Source organism: Zosterops lateralis (genome assembly GCF_965231275.1).
Source record: "Zosterops lateralis genome assembly, chromosome: Z".
NCBI lineage: Eukaryota > Metazoa > Chordata > Aves > Passeriformes > Zosteropidae > Zosterops > Zosterops lateralis.
The window spans coordinates 82,747,360-82,768,031 of NC_139800.1; the positions used below are offsets into that span (position 1 = coordinate 82,747,360).

The 20,672-nt window shown below is 40.0% G+C and overlaps 1 protein-coding gene across 1 annotated transcript in view; it reads left to right on the forward strand.

The window, feature by feature from the left end:
* Window positions 1–8,212: 8,212 nt before the first annotated feature.
* Window positions 8,213–20,672, forward strand: part of KLHL4 (kelch like family member 4) — a 38,410-nt gene continuing 25,950 nt past the window's right edge. The window contains exon 1 of the mRNA XM_083884334.1: window positions 8,213–8,810. Within this exon, the coding sequence (XP_083740460.1) occupies window positions 8,389–8,810 (422 nt within the window). The 5' untranslated portion in view covers window positions 8,213–8,388. The remainder of the gene's footprint in view (window positions 8,811–20,672) is intronic.

Sequence of the window (20,672 nt, forward strand, 5' to 3'; positions counted from 1 at the left end):
AAAAAAACCTCTGTTAAACTCACAGGAATTCCTCTCACATCACTGGGGTCTGGGGTGGCACAAATCACAGCAAAATTCAGGCTCAAGATTAAAGATAAGGAACTGCATCAAATAAGATTGTTGGTGAAGTTCTGAAAAAAACTAAACCAGCATAATCTACACTAAAAAAAGGTGATATTCTCAACCACACCCCTGTCCTAGGCCATAACTGGATAGTTAAGGCCAGGATAGTTAAGATAATTAAGCCATAATTTTTGAGCCATTTTATGCTAGTCAGATTTAATGTGTTGGTTGGTTTCTGTACTTCTGTTTCTCTTCGGCAGGCTGTGTATCTCTGGTCCTTTGGGAATCTGTCATTACTAGGCTTTGTCTCAGAATACTGCATGTTAGATTCAGTAATCTGTGTTTTCTGATGGTTTCATGCCATCCCTCTCTCCCTGAAATTTGTTATAACTTGCAAATACAATTACTATGTTGTTCAGTACCTTTTTTTATGAATAGATATGAAGATAAAACATATTATATTTTCCTATCAATTCCCTGATTTCATCTTATGGTGCAGTACTTACATGTACATCTATTTCTTCCCCCAGAAAATATGAAAACCCTTACTAAATATTCCTTACACACCAAAATAGAAATGCTGAGTCTCTACTCAAAAAATTGCAAACATGAAAGAAACAACGCGGTGGTGTTTTTTTTTTTTTTTTTTTTTTTTTTTTTTTTTTTTATGAGAAGGATACGACTTGAGTGTTTTAAATGTAGTTTTGTATTCTTATATTCCAGGCCAGTATCACACAGTGAAAGTGCAACCTCAAGGTGTTCTGGCAGCTGGCAGCAGCTAGAGGCAGGCTGAACAACAATAACACTGTGATGTGGATCTGTATGTCTTATTGTCAAAGTAAAAATTGAGTTATTGTGTGCTTTTACAGGTGACATGAGCAAAGGAATGGTGTCAGGGTGCTGCAGACGAGGATATTGGTTCACAGCACTTTTACAGATGAGCTTTGACTATGATGCTTTTGAACAAATGATTTTAAAAATTATTCTGTCCCCTCCATTCATATGGAATCACAAAGGAGAGATAAACCTCTGGGAAAATTGGTAGGAAAAGTGATGAGAACTGGGAGGGAAACTGAAGGCAGGGAAAAGGTTGATGGATTATTATGCTACCAAACCCCAGCAGTAAGAGCCTCAGCTTGTAAAAAATGGCACTGCTCCCTTGTTGATGTGAAGGCAAAGCAGCTGCTGTTCCAGAATTCCTCTTTTTGCACCCTTGCAGAGACAAAAAAACCATCTGGTGGGAGCTTGAGTGTGTGTCTGTGTTCCAATCTAAGTGTGCACTGGAAGTCAGAGAAGCCATTAAGGAGAAAGACACAAAACAATTTTCTCAGGCCTCTCCAACACCTGCCCCAGGTTGCTGATTTTCCCAGGAATAATTGAAGAGCTCTCCAATCACTGAAGTCAAGGGTTCAGGAAAGATGCAGGACTACATATTTAAAAGGCTTTATTGACATACAGCAACTTTCATGAGCCTCAGAACACATCTGTGGTATTAAAATCTATATACTCCTAGAGAACCATTACATTCTACAATGCAGAGGAATACTGCTGCCTCCAGGATTCCCTTCTCCTGCAATTAAAGGTGCCATATATTACTTTGTAAGAGACAAGGAACAAGAATCACATTAAAAGATAACTTCCCAGAGAAGACTGACCTTGGGCATAAGTCCTTGTTCTGCCAAGGCTTTCAGATGGCAAATGATACAGAGCTGTACTGACAAGTGTCAAATCAACATACTGGGCTCTGCTGAGGGTATGCCAGATCCTTTCCATACACCTTCATATCCAGCAGGAATAATTGGGGGTTACATAGGGGTTATTGTTACCACAGAATGTGCAGAAAATTCAGGTATGTTCTGCAAGACCCTAAATACCACGATCCTTTTCTGTTTTTGTGGAATATAAACCATCATGTGCTTGCTTGATCCATCTGTTTCATGTAATAAAAGCAAGTTTCAGCTGCAATTCTACTACTTACTGGTAGTTATTAGGAATTTACTAGTGGTTCTCAGCAAGTCATCTTTAACTTGACATACATAAATACTGCCAAGTTTGCACAACCCTGCCCCACCAGCATGAGAAACCTGTTGATAAACTGAAGAGACTTCACGTAAATAAAAATCAGTACAAGTAATTTTTATACATCTTTGCATCAATCCAAAATTTTTTTCCATTCTTTTATTCCTTGTTCTTGACAGGTGTTTCAAGCCATGGGTTTGAGCTTTATTTTTGCTGCATTGGTGGCATCACTTTCAAGCCCTTGTCCATGGGAGACCCTTCTGGACATTTGTTTTTTCTTAATTCACTCCAATATTCTGGTTTCATTTTGAGGGTGACAACATTGCCACTGTTTATTAAGATATTAATCAGACTTACTTATACCAGGCTCATGTCTCACATTCTTTTTCCCTGGATCTTGTGGGAATGCTGTGATTTTTTTTCCAATTTTGGTATGAAGTTTTGTAGGTGGGTTGCAATCTGTAGGATAGCTCACAGTTATTTGAGGAAGCAATTGCGTCTAAATGTGTCAACACCTTCCCTGAAGTGGATCATCTCTCCTGCCCCCTTTAGTGGGGAGCATGGGGAAGTCACTGATTGTCTTAAACTGATTCGTGTCTGTGGCATTCAAAGTTTTCTTTGAAAAGAAAGCAGAGCTTTCCTGCAGGTTTTAAATATAGCTATTTGTTTTGGGTTTTGTCCTGTTCCTTTCCCCTTAACTCTGACTCCTGTAATGCTGCTGCTGTGCTGTGCAGATGTTTCCTGGCCTATCTCTTGCACAAAGGATGGGCTAATGGGAGTTCTTTTCAGCATTATTTTTCAAAACAGGGTAATAAAAATATTCAACTCCTTGTTCTCTGTATCTGGCCTGATCTGCAGTGGAAGTGCACAGGCTGAATACACAAAGTGCAGACCCTGTGGAACACGGTTTGGGCACAGAGGGAACAGTTTTTAAATGGGGCTTGGTTTAGTTATCAACAATCTGTGCACACATAAATCTTCTGATGTTGTTCCTGCCAATGCAAACTCTGTAAGGAGTATTGATACAAGTAATTATTTTGACTTTCTAAATAAGGTACTACCATAACAGACAAAAAAGGTCTTCAAAAATATGAGAAAATGTTCTTCACTTTTTGTGCTTATCTTGCTTTTTGCTTGTCTCATTCAGCCTATGGAGATTTACCTGGCATTGAAGAACTTTTCTCCAAAGCTATCCTTTATTTTAATAAAAAATTAATTTTTTTATGGTCTTCCTCATATTCAGCAAAGAACTACTTTATCAGCTCTTGCTACTAACCTAGTGCTTGCAATACTCCTGGCTTCAGAATCCACAAGTGGTATATTTCTGGGATTATTTTACAAGAAAGGTGGATGATTCTTTTTTATTATTATTATTTTCTAGGTTTATTGGAACAGAGACAGATTTTTCTAACAGGCTTTCCATGCATGCACTGTACTACTAGGCTCACGGCAAAAAGAAGAAGCAAAGATAATAATTTTCTGTGTCTATTGAGAAGAGAATAAACATTACATAACTGCATGGATATATTCCACTTGCTTCAATTTTCAAAGAAATTATTGAGTTATCAACTGAAAAATTCATACACTTTGAAATGCATTACAAAACTCCTTTCTGTTAGGTGTTTTGGTGGCAGATGAACTTGGGAGGCAGCTGTAGCTAAAAGACATTTTTGAAGCCTATTTAAAACATGATTTGTGACAAAATGATCCATTTCTTCTCATAGGTAGATTATGACCAAAGTATCAGGTATTCACACACCTCTGTGAAATCATCTTAAAGTTATTACAAAAACCTCAATTAAGACTCTTTATACATATCATTCAAATTCAAGTTCAACACATTTATACAAAGATTTTCAAATAATTCCCAGGAAACTGGGAATGAAATTTAAAGTGTTTTCTTAACAGGACCAAAGACCTTTCTCCAAATCTCGTATGGATTGAATGGGATGGAGGGTTTTTCGTGGATAAAGAGTTATTTTTCCTCCAAGCCTCCCCTGGGATGAGCAGCTGGCCACAATCCACCCCCTGCAGCAGTGATGCTTTGCTGGGGGCTGCAGGGGAGATTTCTGGGCATATGTTTGCTCTCCACAGCTGGCAGCGACATGAATTTTACTTGGCTCTGCCACAGCCACGAGACAAAGATATCAAAGAGCCCCTGGCATGTCACACAGTCACAGCAGAGCAGCTCAGGAGGGACCTCTGGAGCTCGTCCAGTCTGATCTCCTGCTCAGAGCAAGCCCAGCTGGAGCAGTGACACAGAACCAGCTCCTCTTGGGATCACAGAATCCCACACTGGTTTGGGTTGGAGGAACTTCAAAGCCCATCCAGTGTCACCCCTGCCATGGGCAGAGTCACCTTCCAGTGTCCCAGGCTGCTCCAAGCCCCAGTGTCCATCCTTGGACACTTCCAGGGATCCAGGGGCAGCCACAGCTTCTCTGGGGAGGGGAGAGGGAGAGGAGAGGGAGAGGAGAGGGAGAGGAGAGGGAGAGGAGAGGGAGAGGAGAGGGAGAGGAGAGGGAGAGGAGAGGGAGAGGAGAGGGAGAGGAGAGGGAGAGGAGAGGGAGAGGAGAGGGAGAGGAGAGGGAGAGGAGAGGAGAGGAGAGGAGAGGAGAGGAGAGGAGAGGAGAGGAGAGGAGAGGAGAGGAGAGGAGAGGAGAGGAGAGGAGAGGAGAGGAGAGGAGAGGAGAGGAGAGGAGCTCTGTGCCAAGGCCTCATCACCCTCAGTGGATCCCACCTTCCCCAAGGAAGGAGATTCCACAGCCTATCTTGGCAGCCTCCTCCCACCTCCCTGATCACCCTCAGAAGCAGAAAGTTTTTCTTGCACCTACTCAGCTTTTTCCATGGCCCAACACGTGCCCAGTGCTGTCTGTGGCTCCTCTGGAGCAGCCTGATTCTGTTCTCTCTCTGCTCTCCCATCAGGTACCTGCAGGCAAAGAAAATGCCCCTGAGCCTTTTTTCATGAGGTTGAACAAACCCTGTGGCAGCTGCCTCCCCTCATCCATCAGACGTTGCAGCTGCTTGACCCTCTTGGTGGCCCTGGCTGGACTTGCTTTAGTCCTAGAAAATCTTGTTGTTTGGAGATTTCCAGCCATGAGGGAAAAAAAAAAAAAAAAAAAAAAAAAAGCTGTAACATGGTTATTCATCTAAATGAGACCAAAGGCCTTAAATTAGGGATAGTAATAACAGAAAAATCTTATATCTTATCTCTTTTCTCATTTAGAGATTTGAGCCCAATCAGAGATACACCTAAAACTATGTGGGAGATTCAGAAAGAAATCACCCAGAGGTAAACACTCACTGCATTCAGGTTCAAGAGAACTAATTTTCTCACCAGTAGATAAATGCAGATGGTGAAAAACATGTACATGGCATGAAGCTGCTCCATGATTATACACATATATGTCACACTTCCACACTTCAAGCCTGAAATTTCAGGTTATCAAATCAATTCTGTTGACTTGCCACATTGAAATTTTAGCCAGAACACTAAAAAAGCTCTGTAAAAAAATAATCTCCTTATGCCCCACCTGAAACATATTCTGTGCTGACTCAAGCTGACTTTCTGAGCAAGATGGTCTCTTCAGCAAATGCCCAGTTTGACTATTTTAATTTTAGCTAGATCCATTACATCTGCTAAAACATGTACTGAGTTAGCAGGAACAGGAGTAAATCACAAGAAGAAGTGCTGCTTGTACATTCCCCAGGAAAATGCAAGGAATTTGCTTTTGATGATATCTCAGAGCAAAGGATGACTTCTGCAGAAGAGGTTTAAGGGAGGAAAACCGACAGAAGCTTTGTGACATGGTGGAAAAATATGGATTAAATGTATTGGAGCTGTTGCTAAGAGGAGCTGACAGAGCTGCTGAGATAGCTCAATGACCTGATTAAAGAGCAGTGAGAAACTGTGTTCTCTGTCCACCTCTGCAGGATTTCATCATCAATTATTTCATTAACTTGGTACATAGAGACACCTTCCCTAAAAGTAGATGTCAAATTGCCATGTAGGCTATCCTCAGGAATATACAGAGACACCAGTAAGTCTCATTACTTGTGTGAAATTGAGAAGAAAAACATCCTTAGGTGTGCAGGCTGAAACTAAGAAGTCAGGAAACATTATATTGAATTTTATATACTTGTAATGCAAGAAAAAATGACTGAAACACTTGGGTCTCCAGAAAGTTTTAGACTGCTGTAAAAGGTCATCATTGAAGTGTGAAAACATCTTAAACTGACGTCTGGATATACAATAATCTCTCTTGCTCAATGCCCAGACTTTTCACTGATCCACTCGCTGTCTATAAATCTTTTAATATCCCTGAAATTTGGTAGCAGCTTCTTTATTAGCTCATATCCTCAACAAACTTGAATTGAACCCCCTTATTAAATGCATGAACAGGCCTTTATACACCTTCTTTTTAATATGACTTATTAGAAGTTGTGTAAGTTTTCTAGCTTCTCTCTATTCCTAGAAGATCTCAAAGGAAATCTTGTTAATGTACATTTAATTGCAACAGCTCAGCCTCAATGTTCTCTATAGCAACAAATATGCATTGGCTACGTCTGTCAAATCTTCCCTCCTCAGCTTCTTCCTTTCTGCCTTTTATGGCCAAGCCTTTCGCACAGGTTTTCTTTTGTGCAAAGTCTATTCCCTCTATGGATCTAGATAGGAAAATATCTTTCAATTATTTTGATGAGTTCTTCACTCATCCTGTAATTTCTCTCACATGCATTCAGTCCATGATGCTGCATATCCTTTTCTTGAATACCATGAACAGGAAAGAGGCAGGAGAGCTCAGAATAAAAACTGGCAGTTCCTTAGTCCTGTCCTTTAATTTTGCCTTTTTTTTTTTTTTTTTTTTTTTTTTTTTTTTTTTTTTTTTTTAAACTCTACATCACATTTCCCTGTTAGTATTGTATGCAGTCCAAAATAATAAAAAGCAGGTTTTATTTGAAGGTTCAATATCCCATCATAGAATTTAGGTTAAAAAAAAAAAAAAAAAAACAGAAGAAAAAAAGAAGAAAAAGAAAAGAAAGAAAAGACAGAGAAAAATGAAATTAATGTCAGAAGGTCTGAGAGGAGAGGCATGTTAGTGGTCCTCTCTAACTTTGTGTCACAGCTTTTTCTATTTCTGCACACTGCTTACAGTGGGATAGACCATCAGTAGCCAACCTGGGAGAATATAACATAAGGAAAAAAAAAAAAAAATCCAGCCCATTCACTTCTTTTCAATTTGCACATGAAAACATTCTGTGTACATTATTTCAAACCACACAGGGAACAGTTCTCACAGCCCTGCCTGGTAACCAAGGGACGGAATAAAAACATCTCCCCTATTAAATCTGCTGAAAACATATTACAGTGCACGCTATCAAAAGAAATAAAAGAAAGGTGTTAAAAAAACCCAACCCCACGAGTGTCTCACTGCCCGTGAGAAATCCAGAGCAGGATGGGAAAGGCTGTTTACACAGGCACTTAGCCAGGAAACTGTGTTTTCCACAGACCCAGCCGTTCAGGGGAGCACATCCCCGATTTTCCTGAGCTCCCTGCCTCTCTTCCTCCAGCCCTGCAATTACACCGAGAAATCCTCAGCAGGTGAGAGAGCACAGCCAGCCCTGCTCCATGCATCCAAAGGCTGCCTCTCCTTTAGGTAAGTGCTACCACACCGAGGCCATTTGCAGGAATTTTAACACAGCGAGACAAACAAACGCAGATCCTTAAGGAAACGCGTGAGCTGCAAGGATCGCCACCAAAAAATAAAATAATAATAATAAAAAATCCTCCCGAGAGCAGCATCCTCTCCAAACCTCCTGCGAAACGCAGCGTGGCTAATTAGCAGGCTTGATGGAGAACGCCCTGAGATAAGGCAGAAAGTCTCGTCACTTTATTTGTGCCTGCTTCCCTGCATCTTAAGTTGCATCCCGGGCTCCCCGAGGATCATGTGAGGCTGGGTTATATATGGGGAGCCGCGCCGAGGAGCCGGGAGTGTGTCAGCCTGGCAGCGCTGTGGCCGCTGCTCTCCTGCGCTAAGCTGATTTACTTGTTCGAGGTCTGACCTCATCGTCCTGTCAGAATGGATTCCCACCTATACAGCTAACAGCAGCTCAGCATCGGGAGCCGGCGGTGCGATAACCAGGGGAGAGGGAGAGACACCGCTATTTGTTCTGCTGTTTCTTTTTTCCTTAAGAAGAGGAGTTGGAACAGAAGAGATAACAAAGAATCCATTTCCTTCCTAAAGGAATAGGCTTTGCATTTTTTAATTTTTTTTTTTTCCTTCCCCGCTCTGGGAAAAGACTGAAACAAGAATGTCAGTGTCTGGGAAGAAAGAGTTTGATGTGAAGCAGATCCTGCGGCTCCGCTGGCGCTGGTTCAGCCACCCCTCGCAGGGCTCGGCCGGCTCCGGGGGCTGCCATCCGCAGGAGGGATACGAGCACAGGGGGACCCCGGTGCAGAACAGGCTGAAGAGCCACTCTCGGGACAGGAACGGGCTGAAGAAGAACAGCAGCCCCGTGCACCACAACATCCTGGCCCCCGTGCCCGGGCCCACCCCGGTGCACCCCCGAGCGCTGCACGCCTGGCACCAGCAGAGCATCCTCGAGCAGCTGCGCGCCGGGGAGGACAGCCCCAAGGGCGGCTCGGAGGGGAACTCTGCCAAAGAGGAGCCCGGCAAAACCTCGCAGGAGCTGCAGATGATCACAGAGCAAAATGCAGATGAATCTGCAGAGAGGTAGGAGTTTTGAAGTCTGCGCTTGGAGAGCCAGACTTGTCTCCAAGTTGTTCCCTAAAAGCTGTCTTTGTTTTTAGCCAGAGTTCCTTACTGCATTAATCTCACTTTATGTATGTGCACACCCACACTCAGATGAGAAGGAACACTTCTGCATCAGGAAAATGAACAGAAACACTGTAGTGAAATTTTGATCTTTGCTTATGGTACATCCTTCCATAACTCTTCCATATGCATAAAATCTGCCAGTTTGTCAAATCTGCTCCATCAACTCTCACAGCATACCAGTTTCTTCTCTTGATTTATTATGTGTGAGTGCAGTGAAGAAAGGAGCCTCCTGACATCCTGTCCTCATCCTGACTTTATCAATGGGTGCAGCTTTGACAAATGGGAGCTGCTGGAGGTGCATGGGCTCTGTGGTTGCCATTGATCTCTCAGATTTCTCACTGATTTTCTTTTACTCTCTTCCTGGCAAGTAAAATCAACCTTGATCTAAGTGGGAAGGAAGCATCATTCCTTGCTTTTTTTGAAGACCTGTTTGCAGCCCCAGTACTTTCACAGCTTATCTAGTATGCTAAGACAAATATTTTCTGCAAGGTCAGGTGAAAAAACATTACAGCTGTGAGACCTTAAAGGTGTAAGCACAAAAGAAGAGCTATTTTTAAGTTGTGAATAGAAAATAATGCAATACTAATGCCACTTATTTAATTAAGCTTTTTAATGTTTTCTTTTTCAAAACTCATATCAGTTTTTTTAGCTTATCCAGCAACATTTTTACCCCATCTTTCCCCACCTTGGACTCAAATCAAGCATTTATATGATTATTTGCACCATTTGATGAGATTACTATTAGTCTTTAGACATAATTTAAATGTATTACATTGCATTTAAATACAAATTTATCTTACTTAAAGTTACAGTTCTCTCAGTAAAAACCAAGCTGACAGCTTGCATATTTTTAGCAGTTATTATTTTTCAAGTTGTGCATCTGCTGTGGGGGAACATCTGCAGATGGAACAGCAAAAACTGCATTCCAAAATGTCACTTGGAAACCAGTCCCAGTAGTCAATAGGTACCAGATAAAATCATTGCAGAATAAAAGCACTGAGGAAGGACTCTGGGAGTTCTGTGTGTTTCCAAGGGCACTGGTTTGGAATGGGGAAGCAGCAAACCCATGGTACAACATTTCAAATGATAGTACAAATTTTCTGAAAAAAGAGATGATTTTAGACACACCTTTAAGGAAAATTGATTTAATTTGAAGAAAAATAAAGAATGTTTGTCCATCCAAATAAGATTCTACACCACGCGAAGAAGTAGGTAAAAAAAAGCCAAATCAGTTCAGTTTGGGAGGTGATAAACCACTGCCTTCTAAAATAAGATGTGACATTTTCTCCAGCTATATATAAAGTTTCTGCTAAGACCTCCTGAAGTTTTGTACCTTCATATCCATTCCAATTTAGGTTCTGCTCTTGAGCTGTTTAAAGTTACAGCATTTAGGATAGCTTTGGAACTGCATACATCATATATTGTTGTAGTCAAATAAGTGGCTTTCTTTAAGATTTCAGTAAAAGCCATCACTGTATGTTGTAGATTAAAATCTGTTTTAACATACATCTTAAAAAGCTGAATTGGCAATAGATTGTTTATAAAGTGATTTATGACTATGAGTTTCTCTATAATTAAAATTTATTTCAAGACAATAAAACTGACCATGAAGGACAAAGTAGCTCAAATTTCTAAAATATGTATCAACAGAAATAATTAAGTAAAACACTGTTCTTACAGTAAAACCTTCCCCTACTGCATCCAGCACAGGCCATACATTAATTAATACAACAGTTGGTTGGGTAGAAATGAGATACTGAGAAGAAATAAGGAGAAGCAGCAATCCATATCTACATCTGCCTAAATCTAGGATGTAGATATCCATATCTGGATATATTTTCTTCTTTTCAAAGCAATGTCTCATTTTTGAAATCGTGCCTTTAAACCATTTCATGTCTCCTTTTCCTTCAGAAGTTCCAGGTAGTCCAACTCAGTGGTAATCAGTGGGCTCTACTGGTGATTAACACCCAAAAATCAGGTGTTTGCAGGACCCCCTGAGCCCCTGTCCTCACACTGCTAAAGCCACCACAGCAGGAGCAGGTATTGGAGCCAAATTTCACATCCACACCTGAGCACACCAAAGACTAATTTGCCTTTTAGACCAGCAGATTTTCCCTGTCTCTAAACCAGCAGATTTTCCTCTGCCTGGAGAAGTCCCATTTTTAGGTGGATCTAAAACAGGACTCTGCTGAGTGTCACATGGACATCCAAAATAGTAGAAAAGGGGAGAGAAATCTGGCCAATAGCTCAACCCTGAGGAGAATATGAAAGCTGTTTCTACTAAGAGTTTAATGCTTCCCATTGGAAAACTTTGGAAATGTAAAAAAAGTATTCTGAATTTCTTCAGAATAATTTGAGCTGTCTTTCTCTAGAAACTTCAGCACTGAATGCTGTCAGTGATGGACAGAGATCACCATTGATGAAATATGGGTTGGTTATTGAGAAGGAAAGTTAAATAATAAAGTTCCAAACAACAGCTCCATTTGGAATACACAATCGTCAATACACCTATTTCTGCTTTCTTCAATGCATTTTGGTATTCCTGTCCCCACATTAAATAGTGCAAGACTAAAAGAAACCCTCCTGATCCAGGTGCTTGCTCTTGAATTATATCCCTTGACAAGTGACAAAAGTAAATGAGGCTCAAGTGACTAAAGCTCATTAATTTTGTCCTAATCATAACCAGTTAATGTGTGGTCAGCCAACACATTCTGGGCCATAAATAGATGGTTTATTGGCACAAGGGTAAGGAAAGCCTCTCAGCATCCTGGGGACTCTTAGGTCCAGTGCTGCTCAGGGAACCTGCTCAAAAAGCCTCCTAGGGGCATCTAAAATGATGGGCCTTGACCTGCTGCTCTAAGATCCTTTTGGTTTGGAAAAAAAGATGAACAGTGGACAACCTGTACTTACTGACCTCACCTGATTCTCACTAATCTGCTCCTTGAGTGAGGACTGGGACCTCTTCATGGGTGAAAGAAAGAGAAACCAGCTAAAGTCTGCATAGCCACCAGTTTTTTTGGTGGAGTGTATTTCCCAATATAGCATTTTCTGGTGTTACTGGGGTGATCAGCAACCTGAACCTGTGGAATATGGCCATGCCAAGGAAATCACCTTCAGAGATTTCAGGTTTGGCTCAAAGAGGGAGCTGGAGTGAGCCCTGTAAGAACCCATGGGAAATAACCTGTGTGTGGAATAACCTTGGTTCAGCAGGCAGGGCTGGGGGGAGCAGAGCACTTGAGCTGTTCAGGACATCCCTGATCTATCCTGCCTGGAATCTTATGAGGTTTAGGCTCCTCTGCCAGGGGGACAGGAAGCATTTCCATTTCTTTCAAAGAAAGTGTTCCGGCAGTGATCCAGAGACATCAGGGAGGATTTGATTATTAGATTTTGACAGTCAATCTTGTGTGCACCCCATGAACACACATGTGCACACACAGACTGACAAAGCACCGAAGCCCCCTAAAAAGAAGAGTTTGGATATTGAATTACTTCAGTTAGTTCCCTCAATAAGTTCTGGTCTCACAGATACTGACTTCTCCATGAGAGCACTGTGCCCAGCATTTATTAACATTATGCCACATTACCACATCCATTCCTGCATGCCTGTCAGGTTTCTGATTCCACAAGTGGTCTATTGCAGACCATGTGTGCTGGTTAAGTATTTCCTACTTGCCCAAAGGCACTTAGATTTCAATAGTAAATGTAGCATCCATTCATCATTTTCTCTTCTGCATTTTTTTTTTCTAATTATGTGGCTGAAAAACTGCTGACTAACTCTAGCTGGGGACAGATTCTAGTTTTGCTAAGGACAAATGTTTTCTAATTTCCCACATGAGGCAAAATATATTTCTAATACATTTTAATAGAATCTTTTGCTGTCATAAACCTAACAGTCATTACTAGTGCAGATGGAAACAGATACTTGGGAGGTGCATCCTCCCAAAGGCAATCCTTTTCTGTGGTGGCTATTTTTGATCTACAGCTATTTTGATATTTCATCTTAAGACTTGAAAATTCACTATATATATTTTTTTTTTCTTTAGTTTTGGCAGACATATGGAAATAACTATCAGACTATTTTCTTCACTGTTTCTGGCATACATATAAACACACACACGTGTATATGACTATTTCAGAGGTTGTCTCCTATCTGAGAGTTTTCTGCTTTTAGCTCCAGTAGCAGAAGACAGCCTTGGCTCCCATTCCAGTGTGAAATAAAGAAAAAGAAAACAGGTGATAATTTCCCTGGTGAAAATGTAACTTATGAGTTATTCTGTGAAACTACTGGTCAGACCAGACTGAGAGGGCTTTTGGCACTGTGAGTGAAGTTCTGGGTATCCAAATGAACAGTGGAACATGGGAATGACTGATAATGGATCCCAAGGCAGGAGTAAAAGGGAGGAATGTGATGTTCCCTGTGCAGAGAAGGTGATAACGGGCTGCATTCAGGGGTGTACATCACAACACTGCTTCCCTATCCTGGGTAAGAATTCAGTTCCATGAACAATCTCTGATGCCCAAGGTAAAGTTTAGAAATGACAATTCCTAATCTCACATCACAGCAGTCCTTATTTTTAAAACAGAACTACTCCAGTTTTGTTTTCACTGAACCTCCAGCATTTTGAAAAAAAACTTTCAAAAAATCTTAAGTTTAACATATAAGTATTTTAGAAGTGTGGTAAAGAATGCAGGACATGGAGTCAGGCAGCATTTCAATCCTTCTGTGGCAAAGCTGGACCAACTAGGTTTAGGTGCTTCCTTGCTCGTCTTACAATTTCAGCTCATTGATGCCTTGGTCTTCCCCCATCAGTACAGGCAGCATATTGTTCTTCTTATTCTTCTTATTGCCACCCACTTTGCTTCACACACTTTGCTTATGTTTGAAAATTGCTGGAGGTGTAAAGAGCTGCAATTCTTGCAGTTTTGCATCAGGATCCCTGCCCTGACAGCCCTGACACATCATTGCTGTCCTGCCTGTCTCCAGCAGGTCTGTCTGGACTTCCAGCTCAGTGGCCAGGCCTGGATGTGTTCCTGTTGGAGTCTGGCAGTTCTAGTGGAGAGCTGGGTTCCTTCTGTGCCATCCTGACTCAAATCTGTTTGAATGTCCTCAGTAGTTGTTTTTCTTTCATCAACACCGTGGTGCTGTTGCTCATGCCTGCCTTGTGATTCATGTGAAACTCCTGCCTCTGCACCAGGGACCTGTTCCCAAACCATCTGTACATTTTTGCAGTTATTTGTTCCTAAAACCAGCACTTTGCACAAATAAATTCCATCTTGTGTTTATCAGAGAATGGCTCCAGTTGGCTGAGCTAGTACTCAGTTCTGATTTTATAACCCTGATTTAGTGATTTAACATTCAGTTCTGATCCAACACCCCACCATCCCTGCAGCTCTTCTCAGCTTGGCACAATCTCCAATTGTAATATACACTATCAAAGATTTATCTTTATTTTTTCTAGTAATTTAGAAAATTTATGGGAAGTTATAGAGGCACTTCAGTGCTAAGTTCCTTAGGAACCCAGTTTGATTTACCTTCCTATTTGTCAGTGAACCATTGATGATTTAATAGCATGATTTGAAACCAGCTTCACACTTGTTCCAAAATGGAACAAGTTACTCCAGACAGTCCTCGAGGCTGAACTTTGCGCTATCTGATATAACACACTGAAAAATAATACTCTGATGTTCAAGGTATACATGACAACCATTTCTTTTCTGTTCTACATAATTTCTAGCAAAACCTGTTAATGAGGCACTTCAGTTTACTTTGACATATTATTCTTGGCAAATTCTTGCTGACTTAAGTTTTATTTCTAAGCACTTAAAAATATTAATTATATGAATTTCACACTCTATAATTTGGCAAGAAGTAGCAACAAGGGAAGAAATTATGTTTGTGTCTTGTTGAAAATTTTTCAGTTTCTTTAGGGTTTATAACAATTTAATATCAATTCCAGCAGGATATTTAAAAAAGATTATTTTCTGCAAGCCTGCAATGGATAACCAAAATGCTTCCTTGTTTCCTCAGGGACAAGTAAAAACTAATTTTCTGCCAACAATGTTCTTTAGCTAAGGGTCAAAATATGAGTTTGAAACTGGATGGTTTAAGATGTTTGTAGCTGATTTGTGACAACATTTTATGGAAATTCACTCACAACTGGTTGAAATATGGTAGCTGGATGTAGCCAAGAAAATTTGATGTCTAACATTTGCTAAGTGTGGAAAATCTATAAAGTTATAGTAAGTGATATCTGATGAAGGATTAAAATCTAAGAGGAAAATCAGCTTTTCTCCCAGCAGGTGATAGATAATTCACAAAGAGGAACAGGCCTTTTGAGGCCAAGTGCAAGTGCACTAAACAGTGACCAATGAATTAATTCTGACTAAACAAATGCTGCGACCTCATACAAGAGCTCTTGGTACAGAAATTAGAATCAAAATGTCTCAAAGGCATCCTTGGGATGTATTCCTACTCTTACCTTCTATTATGACATCTTCTGAAGAACTTGAAAGATTAAAAAAATGGGATATCAAAGTAGGTTTAAACAGTTATTAAAGATGAAAGGAATGAGCAGAATTGTGTTTTGAAATTAATTTTAAATTCACCCTGTGGAAGGACTGGATTTTTTTTTTTTTTTTTTTTTTTTTTTTTTTTTTTTAATAGCTAGACAAATATAATCAGAGGAAACTGTAGGCTGAAAAGGGGCTCTGGATGTCATCAAGTCAAACCCCGTCTACCCACCCAGATGTCTATAAAGAGAAATAATCTGACTTACTAGAAAACACACAATATTTTACAGGCCTACATTTAACAAGCTTTCAAAGATGAATTATTACAGGCATGGGAAAAATACCATTTAATAGTAATTTAAGAATCTAGGGCAATTCCAGTCATTTCAAAACAATTTTTTTATGATTCAATTATCTTCTCATTTTCCCTCCGCAGAGCTCGCTCTCAGCAAAGACAGCTGTTAAATGACTTTTTAAAGAGTTATTACTGTTCTTAAAATCACTTCTTAATGTCTCCAGAAAAAGTTAAGGAGATGATTAAACACATGTGCCCAGTGCAGAGCAGTTTTTACAGACACACTGAGATTATGCAACTGAAAGATCAACAAGAAATCAGATGGTTGGTGAAACACTCTGGGAAAAAGAGGAGAAGGTTTTGCTTGGTTTCAAACTTACAGCCAGACAGGATCTTAAAAGAAAGAAACTATTTATTTTCACCCTTGGTTTGTGGCTGAATTGTTGACTTTGGCATATTGTAGTGAGGAAAATTACTAAAATCCTTTAGTACACATTTAAAAAAAATAAAGGGATTTGTTTGCTTTAATCAAACAGCTCATTTTGCCCAACTGAAATATACCAGTTTGATTTAGCTCCTTTCATTCTGCTAGAATAAAATAATTCTCTAATGTATTTAGAGAATGATCATATCAGGCAATTAAGTGAGACTGTGGCTTGCTTGTGCACCTGTTGGTGTGCAGCATAAAAGAATTAAAAAATGAAGCTGAAGTACTGTTGGGATACACAGAAAGAGCTTAAGATAAGTTTAGGATATAAATGTCAAGAAAATAATCTCTAAAACAAAGTTGTAACCAAATTTATTCCTCTGTGATCAGATTCCCCTTCAGTGACTCCATCAAGAGAAACACCAGCTCTGGAAATTCCCACCCTGCTGTGACAGCAAATCTGCTCCCAAACCACCTCCTTCCCTCCTTTTTCAAGCAAATGCTTAATAATCAAAACTCAATTTAAAGCCAATTAAAATTGCTAGAACAAGACCAGAGAGCCTGGCTCTTTACAAAAAAATTGCCCATCCAATAATTCTTAGCTTAAAACATCTTTGATTTCATTGTAGTAATTGTTTCCACCTTATGTGACAAGTCAGGATATTTCACTAAAACCTGTCTGCTGCTCACAGGGAACAAGAGCATAACTAAAAATGGTTAAAGGAATATTCCTTCGTTTCAGGTTTAAATATATGCTAGAGCACCTAAATTAATACAGTTTCAAAGTGTTTTGTCAGGAAATAGGCACTGTATTCTCAAGCTGTTTAACAGGATGAAAATTTTCCCTCATCAACATTCTCCACTAAAACCTATTTAGGCCAAACAAACATTTTTATTGGAAAAGAGAGCAATGGCTGATACCTGGTCCTTCCTTCAGTTTTGTTGTACATATTTCAAAAATATTCTTTGGACAAGAATCCAGATTATTAACCTGGATATTAACATTTGATTTAATCAAATTCAAGTTCTCTCAGCTTAAATTTTTAGCTTCATGACTAGGATCTGAAAAATCAATATATAGGTTATGTCTCAGGTTTGTTGCCTTTTTCTTTTATTACCTCAGAGCAACCAGAGCCTCTTGGTATCACAGTTCACTCATATAAAAGAGCATTTTCCTGGGGACAAGACAGGAACTGAGCAGGGCTTTCAAACATCCAGATTTGCCTGCAAACAGCTTTGCAGTGCAAAGTGGAATTAATGTACACTATGTACATGGATTATTTGTGTTTCATAGTTGCACAGTTTATCTTCTCACTGTAGTGACCTCATAGAAATCAAAGTCTGCTAGAACTTCCCATTACAATAAGTAGAGACCAATACACTTCCAATAAAACGTTTTGAGCAGCAAACAAAGGCAATGCATTTGAGAAAGTGGACAGCCATGTCACCCTTGGCCACGCTTCAGTTTACCTGATAAGTTACAAGTCAAGAGGAAGGGAGGCATTCTGGCAAGAAATGAGCATTTTCAATCCCTGTTCATTTTAATAGAAGTTGAGAAAATGAAGTACCTTTATGAACTGGGCAAATATACCTTGATTTAAATGGAAATTGTGAGCAAACCACTAAGAAATCCTAGGAGTTGGAGAAAAGCTATTTTAAGCTATTACATATGGTTTGAGTTGCTAGGGAAACATCTTTTACAGTGTTCATTTAGCACAGATGCTCAGGAAAGCTCTGTCTCCATGTCAGGCCGTTTCAGAACACTGCAGAATGTGAAGAAATAGAGATGCACATACACACACCTCAGTGATTTTATCTTAGTCATGTTCCACGTCCTTGGTGGGAGCTTGTGCTCTCCCTCTCTGCCATGACCAGCAGACCAAAAGCTCTGATTCCAGACTGAGAATATTTGTTCAAAAATTGCCTTCAGTTTTGATCCTTTGGGGTTCATGTTTTTAGAGCAGGGGCTTTGCCTTTGTCATATACTCAGAGAAAAGGCAAAGGAGACAGGCTGGCTCTGATGGGACCATTTCTGGCCACCCTTTTGAGCGGGCAGAGAGTTAATATATACCCTGAACAAAACCGGGGGTGCTCCATCATGTTTACAACAGGTATATACAGATCATTTAAAGACAAAGATGCTGGTTCTGGGTCATGGGTCTCTTTACCATCTCACAAAATCACTCACAAAAGATTCTCTCCAGCTCATCATTCAGCTTGTGGAAAACTACACCTAAAGGCAGGAATTCCCTCCTGTGCCATTCCTTAACCTCAGCATGTTCTCTGTGCTGGTGCAGTGGCTCAGGATGGAGTTTTGACCTTTCTGTCTGAGATGCCTGACCTAGTAAAATCCCCCAGCTGTGCAGGCAGTGCAGTTTCCTGGTGCAGCATGTCACAGGGGATTTAGGAACAGAGCAAGACAACTTCCTGGGAAGTTCCAGCCTGGTGATCCTGCAGGAGCCAGGCTGTTCAACCAGAACACAATGGACTGGTGAGATAAGCACAGAAAGGACAGGGCTGTAAGTCTAATTTCTTTTGCCTTAATTTGTTTCATTCACTTAAATGATCCTAATTTCTGCTAAGAAGGAGATGTGGTGTGGCTTGGTGATACAAACTGCCAATAAAGTTGCTTGGGAGGAAACTCCCATGGGATGCCACAAAACAGGAGAGCTCAAATATGCCTCTCACTGCCTCATTCAAATAGAGCCCAATTACTCCTCAGCTGTTTAAAGTTTCCTTACACTTTTTCACTTGGTGTTAAAGTGAATCCAAACCCTGACCTTAACACAATTAAAAAAGCAACAAAGTCAAGATTGGAAGTACAGTATTTTATTGAATAAATGCAATAAAATTGCTGTATGATATTTTGCATAACCACATTAGAATGCAAACTTATCTTTCTTCAGCCTAGTGAATGCTACTGGCACTCCATTAAAAACACCTGTCATCATAATAATAATAATAATAATAGCAATATTTTCCACAATTCATATCAGTTACACACTTTTAGCTTTTCTTTGTTTTTCTTTTGATTGAATGTGCTACATTCATTTTGATTTTGTGTTTTTATTCTGATTCAATTACAGTGAAAGAGGCTGACACAGACCTTGGCTTGTTGGAGCAAGTTATCTCTATTATCTGTCCAGATAAATGCCAAGTAACTAATGGCATCGAGGGAATAGGTTTTATTAAGCCAGGTTGTCAGACATACTGTTAAATACACTTGATACTGTCAAATTAAAGCAGACCTAATGTTCTGTCTGTAAAGGTTGTGAAGACAATTCTCTCTCTGTCTTACAAAGGTGCTGTGGGCTCATGGACAGAGGTTTCCTCACTAAGGAATTCCTGTAAGGTGCTGTCTCATCCTCCTTCTTTCCTGCACAGGAGATGTTCAGTGGGTGTTAATTTCTGACATTAACAATGATGCACATAATAATAATTGCTAAAACATTTCTCTGTGTTAGAAAGTGCAACTCAGTGACCAAAGGTAAGAACAGAAGCTAAAGCACAACAGCCTGCAGAATTTATAATATTTAAAATTCTTTCCAGAGGATATGGAGGGGCATTCACAATATGCTGGTTTGGTTGTACTGTCTTGAAAGAAAATGGCCTCAATTGAGTCAGAAATGAATACAGCAGGTTAAGTTATTTGAATTCCTTTCCAGACATAGGTTTGAGTTATATTTTCTGACACAGAACCTCAGAAGATAACAACTAGCTGGAGAGTACTTTGGTATCAGAATATCAGTACCTAGGGACACATAGAAATATTTGGCTTTAACATAGGGAAACTCTCTCAGGGTGTAATTGCACAATTAAGAGAAGGAAAGAATTGATCACAGATAAATTTATGTGGCTTACAAAACCTTCAAACAGAACAGAAAGCTTCAGTCTACTTCTCTGTGATTTCTACCTGTGAGGCTGCCCAGACCTTTATCCACATCCTCTCTCCCTCATTTCTAATAAATCTGTAATTATGACAAGGCACTCTGGCTAAATAGGCTAAAAATCACTTTTTCTCCCCATTGCAGCAGTGTTTAGCTTTGAATGAGGTATCCAGCAGATCAGCTGAATCAGGTCAGGAGATATTTTGGAACAAGCCTGGAGATTTTTACATGATTGGGGGTGTCTCATACAGCAAAATGAAATTTGAAGTGGTGCCTTCATCTAGGGAATCATGTTTCACTTGAATGGGAAAATGTGATAAGTATTGTTATTTTTTAGTGAGGATCCAATTAAATGAAGGAAAGGAAAAAATGTAAAAAAAAGAAATGGTCACAAGAAGCCCAAGAATAGTGTCCTTTTGTGTTTGATGAAAAACAAAAAAGAAGCAAGAAGCACATATAAAGGTATTATGGTAGTGGTTTGAGGTTTAATAAATCAAGATATCCTAAAAAAATCTCCCAGCAGGATCCATATCTGATGAGCTGCAAGGCTCAGATTGGTAGGGGTAGGGATAATTGCTATTGAAACTGTTACTCTCTGCCTTTTCAAAGCTCTGCTCACTGGAGGCAGTGAGCAGAGC